This window comes from Octopus bimaculoides, chromosome 18, assembly GCF_001194135.2.
Source record: "Octopus bimaculoides isolate UCB-OBI-ISO-001 chromosome 18, ASM119413v2, whole genome shotgun sequence".
In the NCBI taxonomy this organism is placed as follows: Eukaryota; Metazoa; Mollusca; class Cephalopoda; order Octopoda; family Octopodidae; genus Octopus; species Octopus bimaculoides.
The window spans coordinates 55,178,860-55,192,513 of NC_068998.1; the positions used below are offsets into that span (position 1 = coordinate 55,178,860).

At 35.9% G+C, this 13,654-nt stretch overlaps 2 protein-coding genes across 4 annotated transcripts in view; one reads left to right on the plus strand and one right to left on the minus strand.

Moving 5' to 3' along the window:
- Window positions 1-8: 8 nt before the first annotated feature.
- On the minus strand, window positions 9-499 carry LOC106879474 (histone H3). The gene has a single exon (XM_014929063.2). It carries the CDS (start codon window positions 462-464, stop codon window positions 54-56), a length of 411 nt encoding a protein of 136 aa, XP_014784549.1. The 5' UTR covers window positions 465-499; the 3' UTR covers window positions 9-53.
- A 2,204-nt stretch (window positions 500-2,703) lies between these two features.
- Window positions 2,704-13,654, plus strand: part of LOC106879470 (cyclin-H) — a 30,047-nt gene continuing 19,096 nt past the window's right edge. Inside the window, exon 1 of one of the 3 annotated variants that reach the window (XM_014929059.2) lies at window positions 2,704-2,793. The gene's annotated coding sequence lies outside the window, so the exon portion shown is untranslated. Of the gene's footprint in view, window positions 2,798-13,654 lie in introns of all 3 variants that reach the window. The other 2 variants (XM_014929057.2, XM_052974192.1) reach the window with 2 other exon arrangements.

Consider the following 13,654-nt stretch of genomic DNA (forward strand, 5'->3'; position numbering starts at 1 on the left):
GAAGTGGCCCTTAAAAGGGCCGTTTGTGTTTTTTTCTTTCTTCAAAAAGGAAGTTAAGCTCGTTCGCCACGGATACGCCTGGCCAACTGGATGTCCTTCGGCATGATGGTCACTCTCTTGGCGTGGATCGCGCACAAGTTGGTGTCTTCAAAGAGACCAACGAGGTAAGCTTCGCTAGCTTCTTGGAGGGCCATTACAGCTGAACTCTGGAAGCGAAGATCGGTCTTGAAATCCTGAGCAATTTCACGGACCAAACGCTGGAAGGGAAGTTTGCGGATCAGTAATTCGGTAGACTTCTGGTATCTACGGATCTCACGAAGAGCAACAGTTCCAGGCCTGTATCTATGAGGCTTCTTCACACCACCGGTAGCTGGGGCGCTCTTTCGGGCAGCCTTGGTTGCCAGTTGCTTCCTGGGAGCTTTTCCTCCGGTAGATTTACGAGCGGTCTGCTTAGTACGAGCCATAGTACGTAGTCAACTTGCTGAATGTTGACGACACGCAAACAGACCAGCCTTATATACACCAGCACACTCCCCCTGGTTGGTAAATTGTATTTTGCGCCTCTATTCTGATTGGCTGTTAAACGACGTGATTTCATTGGCTCTTAACAAACCATTTTCTGCCTTCTGATTAGTTGATTTTAGCTTGCGTTCTGGAGCCACTTTTTAGCAATTTTATCGCGATTTTCGTTTTACTTCTTTAAATTAAGAAATTGACTTTAATTATGTGGGAACGTGTCTCGTTACAGCATAGCTTTAAAGTACGATAAAATGTTTTATAATAAACAAGGTTATTTGTTAAATTGATTGTGGTGAGGATATTGTATGGGACAGTAACAACTTTTACTGAAGTGTTTAACAGCTGAATTGAAACCGTATCGATGAGTTGACTAAGTTTTAATACGGAAGATGAAGTCTTACCAGAACATTTGTGAATTCTTGGGACACAGTATTTAAATAGAAACTTATTAAATTTATATTTTATATTAGAAAATTAAGGTGTGAAGAAGGAATTAAGAAAGACGAATTTACAATTAATGTTCTTGAAATATAATAAAAGTGAATAGAATTCGGTACAAAATATGAGCTATGTATGTGTCAATACTTTTTTAAATACTAGAAAATAGCTACTTAGAGATTTATAAAAGAAATATTTGGTCTAACTGCACAAGCATACCCCCATGACTGTTGACTATTAATGAAAAACTATTAATGAAATTTTCTATAAATACTTTTCAGGTGATGTTGATTTATGATTATTTCATGGGGAAAAGTTGAACGTGCAAACAATAAAATATTTGTTCAAAAGTTGGTTTTCAACTATTATATAAAATAAGGTTTGAGAAAAAGTTTTCATATTTAATACAAATTTCGTGATTAAATCAATATATTTATAATCTAGAAAATTAAAATGAAAGATTACGTAAATATAAATTTAAGGACATTTATGAAAGAAAAGATTTTAAGTAACGGTTCAGACAAATTTTCCACTGAAGATATAAATTATAGACAAAGTGATCGATTTACAATCAGATTCCTTCTCAAGGTTTTTTATTAAATTACTCTACACATATTTAGAAATGTGAAAATGAAGGTTGTTTAAATTATATCATTTGATAGTTTATTTCGGACTTCAATTATTTTATTTGAAATTGAATTATTCAGTGGTTTTAAGGTTTGATTCAGAAGTATATAATTTTATAAAATGATATCTAACGACATAGATATGAGACTAACCGTTAATTTATCAGGCGGGAAGCCTAACGAAACCTACAAACGAAGCATATAAAATTCAGGCCGAGATCAGACTTAAAAAACAAATCCTGACTGTTAAAGATATTTAAGTTATTAAAGTAGCTCGAACAAGGTACGAACCCCTCCCTTTTTTTTTAAATAAACGACATTAAATTTTCCACTATGGCAGTAGTACGGTGTAGTTTGAGATTTGGCTGTTATTTCTAGCAAGCGACTACAAAGACGATATATACATGTGCCTATGCTTAATAAAAGATAGATAAGGGATTAGATTGTCCTCTCTATCGTTTATGTAAGGAAGATTTGGCTGTTATTTCTAGCGGATCGAAAGCAAGACCTGTGACTATGGCAATAATATTATTATTATTCTAATTGTATATAAACACCCTCCACTTTTCTCACAGAAATATTAAGCAATTTATTTTTGTTTAAATCATTAAAGGACCTTCAACAAGATAAGAAGCAAGCCACTACTTAATCAGACATCGTTAATGCGCCAGTTACCAGTTGCCATGAAACTAATATAAACTTTAATCCGTGTTAACAAGGCAATGTCTATGCGGTAATCCAACCACTAGAAGTCGCAGTTCTACCATAAATTAGCGCTTTAAGAAAAGAGATTAAGAGTGGAATAATATCTTGTTTATTACTGTATAATTAAACGACAGTCAAGTGGGACTCCTTTTATCATAGAAGGGATGACTTAACAACGACCAGTCTCTTAAAATACAAATGCTAAACAATTATTCTGCCTAACCAATGTCTCTCATACACGGATGAAATGTTTTCATATTCAGAGGAAAAATTAAATGAAAGACAGAAACTACGACTTCCCAACACCTCTCTCTCTCTCTCTCTCTCTCTCTCTCCTTTCTTGCTCTATCTTTCTCTCCCCAATTCCTGCCCCTTCTTTCTCTCTGCTTTTCTCTTGCCTTTCTTTTCTTATATTTCTTCTTCTTTTTCATTTATTATTCTTCCGACAATGACGAAGCTGGTTTGTTGTTCCATTTACAGGTTATACCTGTGAAGTTTGTTACAGGTAGGTAGGTTTGTCTATATATATATTTATAGGACTATCTGAAATGAAGGTAAAAGCACGAAAAGGAACCGTAAAAGAATTACACTGGATATTAAACTTGATAAACGTTTCAGGTGGGAGAAAAATATCAATCATTTTGCCAAAACATTAACCAAATGAAACGTCAAGTGTTCCAGAAGTTAATCCATTAATTACATGAGCTTTATTTTGTAATTAAAATCATCATCATCATTTAACGTCTGTTTTCTATGCTGGCATGGGTTGGACAGTTTGCCAGAGGCTGGCAAGACCAGGTTCCAGCGTCTGTTTTAGTGTTTTGGTTTCTACGGATGAATGGCCTTCCTAATGCCAACCATTTCACAGAGTGTCCTGGATGCTTTCATGTGGCACCAGTATGAGTGCTTTTTACATTGTACCATCAAAATGGGACAGCTCTTGGGTGTTATAGATTAAGGACCACTCCTGGCAATAAGCATGATGGTAATTTAAAAAAAAAAAAAAAAAAGTTTGTATGAGAATTTACAGAAAATGGAGGATGAAGCTTCTGATGGAAAAGCTTTTCTGGATGATGGAAGCTGGTTTGAAAGGTTTAAGAAGTGTTTCAATTTGCACCACAAAAAATGATTGGTGAAACTGCCAGTGTTGATACAGAGGCTGTTACTAATTATCTTGAATAGCTGAAGACATAAAAATTGATTGCTAAAGGGAGTCTCCATATCAGAGCAAAAGTAGACAATGTGGGATGAATCTGCACTTTTCTGACACTTCTTGCCTGCCAGAGCTTTTATTTCTTGAGAAGAAAAATTAACACCAGGATTTAACCCCCCTCCTCATGTATCACTCCAAAAACCTAAGGGCTTTGGATGGTGAGGCAAAGATTATTTACTTCTGATTTGGTGTTCTAGTAAGGAGTCATGGATGGGTAAGAGAGCCTTCTCAAATATTTTCTTCTACAGTTGAAAAGGACGGTGTTGGGCATAATGTTGCCAATAAAACCTCACTCCTTTTAGACAATGCACCAAGACACCCAGTGAACTTAAATGAGCTTTCTGTTCATATATGAGAGTAGAATATATCCCAAGACTTGATAGCTGACTTGAAGGCATATTATCAGAGAGGAACTGTTAAACAAACTTATGAAAGTAATTGACAGGGAGAATAAACCTAGAGTTAGGGACTCAAAGGAACAGTTGAACATAATGGATGACGTGGATGGCATTACTGAATCATGGAATGAAGTGAATGCATCAACTATGAATGGTGCTTCGGGGAAGTATAAGGCCAAACTGTGTCCGTGACTACAAGTTGTCTACAAGCAGAAAAACTACATCAGATTTGGAAAGATATTGTGACACTTGCAAATGATGTAAGATTTGAAGAAGTCATTATTAAAGGATGATGTGGTTGAGTTGCTTGTTTTCTGTAGAGAAAATTTATCTAATGAGGAATTGATGTTAGAGGAAGAGCAAGCTGTGAATGGAAACTCTTCCAATTCCATCTCAATTGAATATTACTTAAGGATTGGCACTTATAGAGGAAGATCTATAAATATTTACTGATTAAAAACCTAATTATGAACGTAAGAATTGCAAGAGAAATTTACAGTGAGCTCAGTTCCTGCACTGAGCTGCATAAAGAGATGATGCACCATAAGCATCAGTTGTGGCTAAGTTCTTTGCTGCTCAAGTAGATGTTGTTGATGATGATGATGATGATAAAATAAAAGGGAGTCTCCCCTCATCCTCCTATTAACTTTTATTCCACCATCATTCCTCATAGCAGTCAACATCTCTCATCTTAAGAAGGTACCCTATAACAATTCTTTATTCCCAAGTGTGTTTTGCTTCTAATGTTTTTTATGTCTGCATATTCTGTTAGTGTTATTTTTATGCATAAAAGTGGACATGGTGCTTGTTTTTTCTTTTTTTCTTTTCTCTCTCTTGAAATTCCATTGGAATGCATTATCACTTCATAACAAGAAGATCAGTGAGAAAATTAATTTGGGTTGAACTCGTTAGCATTAAGATTTCTCTGTCAAAACTAATGCTTCTTTATTCACATTCTTTTTAATTAAGCATTCATTATCTCATAGCTTTGAGATTTTAATGATGTGATAGTTTATATTTAGAATGATATTGTAGGATAGATGTGAGAGACCAGATCAAGGCAGTTTGCACATAAAACATGCAGAATATTTTGGCTGGATATGGGGGCCAGTTTAAATGCAAAAGAGCTAACAGCTTTTGCATTATGGCAAGTTTTTCAAAAATGCATTGCTTCTGTAATGCAGGCGATTCTTGAGTGTGTGTCTGTGTATGTATACACACACGCATACACACTGAAATGTGTGTGTATATATATATATATATATATATATATATATATATATATAAGAAGTGCTGATCTCAAACTGTGGATGGAACCTGTGGAAGAGGTAGACCCAGGAAGACATGGGATGAGATGGTGAAGCATGATCTTCGAACATTAGGCATCACCGAGACAATGACTAGTGATGTGAGCTTTGGCAATATGCTGTGCTTCAGAAGAGCCATCAAGCCAATTGAAACCGTAGTTGTGGCCAATGCTGGTGTCATGTAACTGGCACCCGTGCCATTGGCATGTAAAAAGCACTTTTTGAGTGTTGGGCCTCACGAAGGCAAGGTGGCCGATGCTGGTGGTATGTGAAAAGCACCTTTCGAATGTTGGGTCTCACAGAGACAATGATGAATGACCAAAACCTTTGGCATTGTGCCATGCTTGAGAAGACCCATCAAACCAAGTAAAATCACAGAAGTGGCAGATCCTGGTGTCGTGCAAATGGCACCTGTGCTGGTGGCACATAAAAGCACCCATTATATTCTCAGATTGGTTGGTGTTAGGAAGGGCACCCAGCCATAGAAAAACCAGACATTTATGTGCTTACTCTGGTGTACATATATATACAATACATACATTGGGATAGTATATACATTGGCATCCTTCATAATTATATAGACTTACAGATATTTAAATAATTATGATTATAGATAATTCTTCCTATTACAGATAATTAAATGCTGAATACAATCCTTAACGTAGCGCGTGTGTGTGTGTGTGTGTACATTAATAAGTATATAAACATACAATACATACATATGCATATAGACCTATACATACATGTGTGCGTGTGTACTCCAGCATATACATACACACCCCTGCATGCGCGCGCGTGTCGACCGTATACTGAAATTGTTAATCCTACTTTTAATGATAAATAAATCTACACAAGTTTTGTTTTAGTCTCAGGTCAACCTTCCTAAGCAGACCTTATAATCAAGATATATCCTCCTTTTCATTATTATTTTATTAAAAAAAAACAAAAACATTACACCAGAATAAGCCGGCTTCCAACATATTCAGTTTAATTTTGTATCTTGTATAATAATAATGATCGTTTGTGTTGACGTCAGTGGATAAAGACTAGAGTTTAGTGCAGGTGACCCAAATGGGTGTGTTAAGATTTGATTTCTAAATAGGGAAAAGAATGTTGAATCGATTGAAATTATAACCGTAATTTCAGTTGAGTATAATTTGTATTTGGAATTAGGATGTTATCCAACTTTAAAATGTAAATACAGAAACCCAGACAGAGAAACAGCCAGCAAGGAAAACCTTCCCACAGCCACTCGACCTGCTAGAAATAACAGCCACGCCCAGTCATTTTTAAAATAAAAAAGTTTTAAATGGATGGAAATTATTAAATGATATCGTCTTAGATACTATGTGTAAAAAAAATAATCAACGGGATGGTCCCGGCTGTGATGTCTGTTCGATCTTGGCTGAGTGGGAGACTAAACATTTCCCCACTTATTATGATTTCAAATAATCGCGGCATTACAATCATTGAAGAGACATTTATCAACGAAATGAACCTTCAAGGCAGATGCTCGATTTGTTAGAAATAGCAGCTAAATTTTTCTCGAATCACACTCCATTGTTATAAAGACATGTAAATATCCCTAAAAGTCAGTTTGGTCACGGCTGGAAAGTTTTTATTCCAGGGTCTGCTAAAAAAAACTAGAGATTAAAATCACTGTTTCCCTTTTCATTAATATAATATTTTGCTATTTTATTTCAATTCCGAAAAGCGCAAAAGGTCCTGTCATTTAATCCCCTGTCCTCAATCTCCACTCTGATGGAAATCTGTGGCTGAAATAAATTGATTGGAATTGAACATTGGATCGGGGTTGGTTTGGAACTGGACATTAGCATCATCGACATCAACATTTAATTCTTAAACATATCTTGATATGATTTTAGAGAGTTTTACTTCGATTAACTACAAATTATTTTCGGAAAATAAAAGCAGTTTAGGATATGTTACCAACTCAAATACAAACACCAAACAATCATAACAACAACCAAACTAACAAACGTTACGCATTTGGAGGTTGTTCCTGTAGAATAGTCTGAAATTATCGAAGTGCGCCAAAAACTCGTTTCTTTGGATGATTAGGTTTTAAGCATCGTAAATTCCGGGGTCAGAATTTGGTTGATTCACACTTTAAACGGTAATTTTTCAATTTTGAAGACTTTATTTTTATTATTTTACTTTTTCAGATGTATGCTTTAAAAAAGTTCTGCCTATTTTTGAAGATTCATAATCTCAAATATTTAAAACATTAATCTGAAAAAAAAATTTCAAAAGAATGACGAAACTAAAACTATTTCGGAACAAATTCTTCCCAATTTTTGTCACCGAGTCAAACGACTTAGTTTAACCGTTAAAGCTTCATATATATATTTACATATGTAGTGAGTCGTCTTCATCTGCAGTGCACGAGGCCTGCCTCTTCTTGTGCCACCCAGCTCCCCTTTCTTTTGTCCTCCTCTCCCCAACTCCTGCTGCTTACCCCTCCCCACTCATTATCTTCTCCATCCCTCTATCTCCCCCCACCTTCCACCTACAGATTTTACAACCAAGAGAAGTAAATTCTTCAACACACCTGAGAGGTGCCCCACATTATGTTTTGATTGTTCTAATACCTTTGGTTGAATATCCAAGATTATGGCGAAGGCTTTCTGCTAGGCTTATTAGAACAGAGAGCGGCACTAAATGATCGACACACATTGTGTAGTAAAATGCAAACTGTGTCCTGTTGTGGCACTTCTGCTGTTTATCTAACATGTAAAAGTATGTTAATTCCTATTAGCAAATGAAATATATATAATGGTGAATAGCCAAAAAAGAAAAGAAAAAAAGGCCTTTTTGTGTGGAACCAGGGGTGGGGGTGGGGGAAATAATCAATTAATTGAATATTGATACTTATTTATTGATTTTAATCGCGAGAAAGACTGAGTCAAACTGGATGGGATTTGAACCCAAACTCAGCGGAGGCCAAACTCAATTATATTGATCCATAGAATATAAAAATCTGTGGTTTCTGTCACTTTTTTCTTTCTAATCTCCATAAAAAAATTTCTATTCAACAAAAAAACATTTCAATATTTATTTTTGCTTTTTATGTGGATGCAATTTCTTCCGTGTGTAATAATTTGGTCGAATGAATAATGAATCTAATATACATATACAGTTATATACATACACACACACACACACACAGAGCTTGGGGGGGGGATCCTCTTTTCAAAACCAGAATCCCTTTTCAACTAATTTCTACACCAGCTGCCACTTGGTTTATGTAGAAAAATCGCCGCCAAAACAAAGCAGCTGGTTTTGGCGGTCAAATACAAAATAAGAAGACTTAAATACGGCTTTCTTCCTGTTTCTCTCAACATTCATTTTCCTCCCCCCTTCTCTCTGTCATTGTCTATCTTCCCCCTCTCTCTCTCTCTCGCCGTACATTATGACTATCACTCTTCCTCTCCCTCTCGTTAGTTTATGTATCTTTCCTTTCAAATTTTTCTCCTCTTTTTGCTTTCTCTCCGCCTCCTCCCCCTCTCTCTTATTTTAACATTTTTCTTTTTGTCAACCGCCTCAATTTTTCATTTAATTTGTTTTGATCCTTGTTCGATTTAAACCTTAACCCCCCCTCCAATTCACCGAGGTAACAAAGAACCATTGTTAACAATATCATATTCTTCCTCATCAGTTCTTGGCACTATAAGGCAATGTGGGATACTTTACGGGTCACTCGACTTACTAGAAAGAGCAACCAAATCTCTCAGCTGTTTTAGTGGGAGACATTAAATGACGAAGTCCCGGGTATGTAATAGGGTATGAAGCCAAAAAATTCCAACAAATACAGTGCATTAGAAAGTGGCCCAAAATTGAAGAAATATAAAGGATTTTGTGTAGATTCATCATAAATTAGTTGATAATTTAATAATATGATATTTAATAGGGTTCTGAAATAATATAATATTTAATAGGATTTGGCTTGACAATTTTTCTGTTTCCTCATCTGGCCTTCTCCAGTGGCAACCTCTAGTTGTTCAACTACCAACCCAGGCACCACTGCACATCAAGCCAAGAAGGGCAAACTCAAAGTATCGGCCACTCTCTGAGAGGTTTGTAGTGAAGCATATGGCAGGGGAAACTGAATGGTGGGCATGGGTGGAATCACTTGGCTCATAGAACTGCTCAGTGCTAAAACTGAAACAATAACAACTCCAGGTGCCTCACCAATGGGAGAACTTCTATGAGGTCACTCGCTTTCTAGAAATAGCAACCAAATTTCCCTCAAATTTATTCCTTAGACATTGAACATTATTGTCCTACATTCATTATTATCATCATGATTTAAAAAATAAAGCTAGTACGCTCAGCTGGATTGAAAGAAATGAAGCTAGTACGCTCCGCTGGATGTGTTAATGTCAGTGTGCATACACGACAGAGTGTAAGTGTCCTGGGAGAAAAGTTGGACATAAGACGCATCAGATGTGGTGTGCAAGAGAGACGACTGCACTGGTATGGTCATGTGGTGAGAATGGATGAGGACAGGTGTGTGAAAAGTGTTACACCCTAACAGTAGAGAGAACCTGTGGAAGAGGTAGACCCAAGAAGACATGGGATGAGGTGGTGAAGCACAACCTTCAACATTGGGCCTCACAGACCTGGCCTCAGTGCCGGTGGCATGTAAAAAGCATCCACTAAACTCTTGGAGTGGTTGATGTTAAGAAGGGCATCTAGCTGTAGAAACCTTACCAAATCAAATTGTTGCAGCCTTCTGGCTTGCTGGTTCTCAGAACCATCCAACCCATGCCAGGATGGAAAGCAGATGTTAGATGATGATGATGGTTTCTAAGATCACGTGGATCAGAGAGAATTTGTTGATGCAGATCTTTTCTAGCTGGATGTCCTTTTTGTAATCAACCCTTTCCTGTTTCCAGCCAAGGCAATATTTCTTCATCACATATTTTCAAAGGAAAGACTGGAAACAAACAACATCATGTATTTACATTTCCAGTGAAAGATTCAAATACATCAACAACAACAACCCATGACAGAACATCCAAAGTTTCTAAATGTTCCCCTTGGCTTTTGCACAACTGCCATGGACTTCTCTTTCTCGTAATTCTCTGTTCCTAAACATTTGCAGGAGTCAATACAGTTGAATTCTTTGAAAGTGACCAACCCATCATGGCTGGTGCTATACCACCACAGCAACAATGCTGTTGAATCTTGTCTGATCAAGAATTTTGTTATTTGAAATATAGTCTTGCTAATATATGCACATGATGGTTTGTAGTTTTTGTCTAATGGAAGTATTTCTGTCTTTCCAATGGAATATCCAGGTTTCACATCCATATAAAAAGATTCATGTGAACAACTACTTTATAAACCATCAGCTTAGTAAATATCTTGATTACATCACAAGACCCTTTCACACTTTCTCTAAAGTAAATTTGAAATTTCACCCGCTGCAGTAACAATCTTGTCAGAAAAATTTGCTAAGTTCAAAATCAAGAATATATTATGAAACTTGAAATCAATACTGACTTCAGAAATTTGTTTTCTATTGCCTCAAATTACTCTTGGTATTTTAGTAGTTATTTTGAGAGAGAGAGAGAGAGAGAGAGAGAGTGTGTATTGTATATTGTTTTGTTCCAAGTTATACAATATTTTAAACAAGTACAACATAGGAGAGTGGACTGAGCCACTGAAGACGCATGTATACCATTACATTGATTTTTGTTTTATTTCTTGATTGTATTTTTTGTCATCAATATTGTAGATGGTTCGGATTTATGTCTATGATTGATCACTGGAACAAGTGTAAACATGTTTTTTTATCCAGAGAAAAGCAACTTGTATAGTATTGATTTCTCACAGAATATCTCTTCATTATGAATTATTATAGAGGTTGTGGAATGAATATTCAAGACTTTCAGGAATTCCTTCACGATATTAACTAGTGACATGGTTCCACCCTAGCAGTGAAGCAGATTACAAGGTGAACAGTCATTTGAGATTGGTTGGTGCCAGACTAAAAGATACTGAATTGAGAAGTAGTGGCTATAATGGATGTTTTTTTAGTGAAAGCAGTTTCCTGAGAAAATAATTGTGTTTGTATTGGATAAAATCCAATAAAATGTTTAAAGCTGACCATTTGAGCCAAGTGAAAACTAAAAGAAAATTGCGTATTTAAAGTATTTGCCATTTTTGTTTTGTGTAATTGTAGCAATGGAAGGTAATTCAAAATTTGTGAAGTGAATAGAATTACTTGACATTTATTTGTGGTCAAGTAATTGCTGAAGTATTTAGAGTTAACCAATTTATTTCAATAATTGCCTACACACTGATCTCTGTCTCCTGAACACACACACACACACAGAGCGAGAAAAGAAACATGGAGCGAATCATCAAATTTGAAATAAATAAATTACAAACACTTCAAAAATGTTTAGCGACTTTTTTTTTTGCATCTCTCATGGAACTAGCAACAACTCATATCAACTGTGGCATGAAATCCCTGCCACCCTGTCTTTCTATCAAATAAATTTTATGCTCTTTTATAACATTGGCAGATGAGAGAATCATCTGTTATGGCATCCAGAATGGCCTGCTCCCATGATTTCTATGTCCTGTGTCTCTTCAGTGGATGTGTCGGAAGAGATTGTGGTGACGCTGTTAGCTTCCAGAAATTTATGCCAACCATTTATCTTGCCACTATGCTATCTTCTCTGTTGACCTTCCCCTCTTGTAAGGTCAAACAAAAATGACTCAAGTTGCCATTCTATGCTCAGTGATTAAGCCATATCCTTACAAACACCAGTCCACTCTAGGGTTATGTTGGTCAGTTTCCCAACACCTACCTCTCCCGGGCCCCTCTGCTCTGTGTCTCCAGCGTGTTTAAACTGTCAAACCATCCAACCCATGCCAGCATCAAAGACAAGCATTGAATGATGAATAAAGTACTCAAAGATAAGTGTGAGCGTGAACGAAATAAAAGACATAATCCATATTTGTTAGTTCAGCAAAAATATTTTGCCAAAGTAATGCTTGAATATTTTATATCCATGTATACATAGTATATACATACACACACATATGGAAACATACCTGTATATTTTATAAGCTGCACATGTATATATAAATAAATATATAATTTAGATATCGTTGAAATCCACAAATATATAAAGACTGTTATTGTCAAACACGCACACACACTTATACAGCCACATTCATGCACACAACATCCCCTTCCGGAATGAGTGTGTTTAGTGACTGACTGTTGTTCTTATACTCACACACAAACACACATATAAACCTCTGTTGTGAATGTGTTTAAGTGTGGGGAAGCATGTTTATACAATAAAGTGAATAATTGATAACAAAGAAACATAAGCAAATTAAATCATCACACACACAGCAGTATATATATACATTAGCGACATCAGATATGTGTAATATTAATTTTTTTTTTATCTTTTAATTATTTTATTTATTTGAAGGCAAGTTTATTGGAAACCTCAGAGACACCAGATACCAATTAAAATTTGAAGAAGAAAACCATTCTTTATGCCTTTCTTTCCCTCTCTTAAAACTTTCGACTTCTTTTAATGATTTATTCTCAACTCTATTTTGTCATTAAAAATTAACCGTTGTGCAATGAATAACAAAAATGCTATTTTATGAGCAGAGCTGGCAGTCGGTCACAGCTGCTATTTCAGTGTCTCCTCCATCAATCATTGCTGTTGAGGAGTTTTCGGAAAGACAACTGCCCCTCCCCCCGCCACCATGACAAATATATATATATATATATATATATTATATATCAGACTTTCAAAACAAATTTAGGAGTCTGTGTAGTTAGTCAACCTGCTAGAAATAGCAGGTATTTTGTTCAAGTTATATACACTGTCATCTTGAAAAGGACATATAGCATGGTGTAATCCTAGATACACAATGCCTGAGAAGGTGGTCAGGAGGGTCAGGGCTGGAATGGAATGGCATTGATTGGTTTTAGAGTCTGAAAAACAATGGAAAATCTGGCGCTAAACAACACCATTACCATCACTGTAACCACCAGCAAAAACAACACTTCAAACTTTCATCCCTGTATCTATATATATAAAAATGAGAATGTGTGTCTGTCTGTGTGAATCCCTAAAACTCGAGAACTACGCAACCAATTTCATTCAAATTTTACACATGCCTTACTTACGGTTCCAGTTGTGTTTTAGTAAAAAAAAATTAACTTCTTGCAGAGTTCGAGCACACGGCAACATAATATCTCCTCCACTATTTAAGTATTACGTGTCAAAAGTGAAACAAAAACACTCATGTCAAATACTTTCACTTTAAAAATGAAACTATTCCACTAACTGAAACAATCACATTTTGATACTGTAGTGACAGATACTTTCACAGAGAGAGAAAGAGAGAAAGAGAGAGACAGAGAGATGTATATGTATA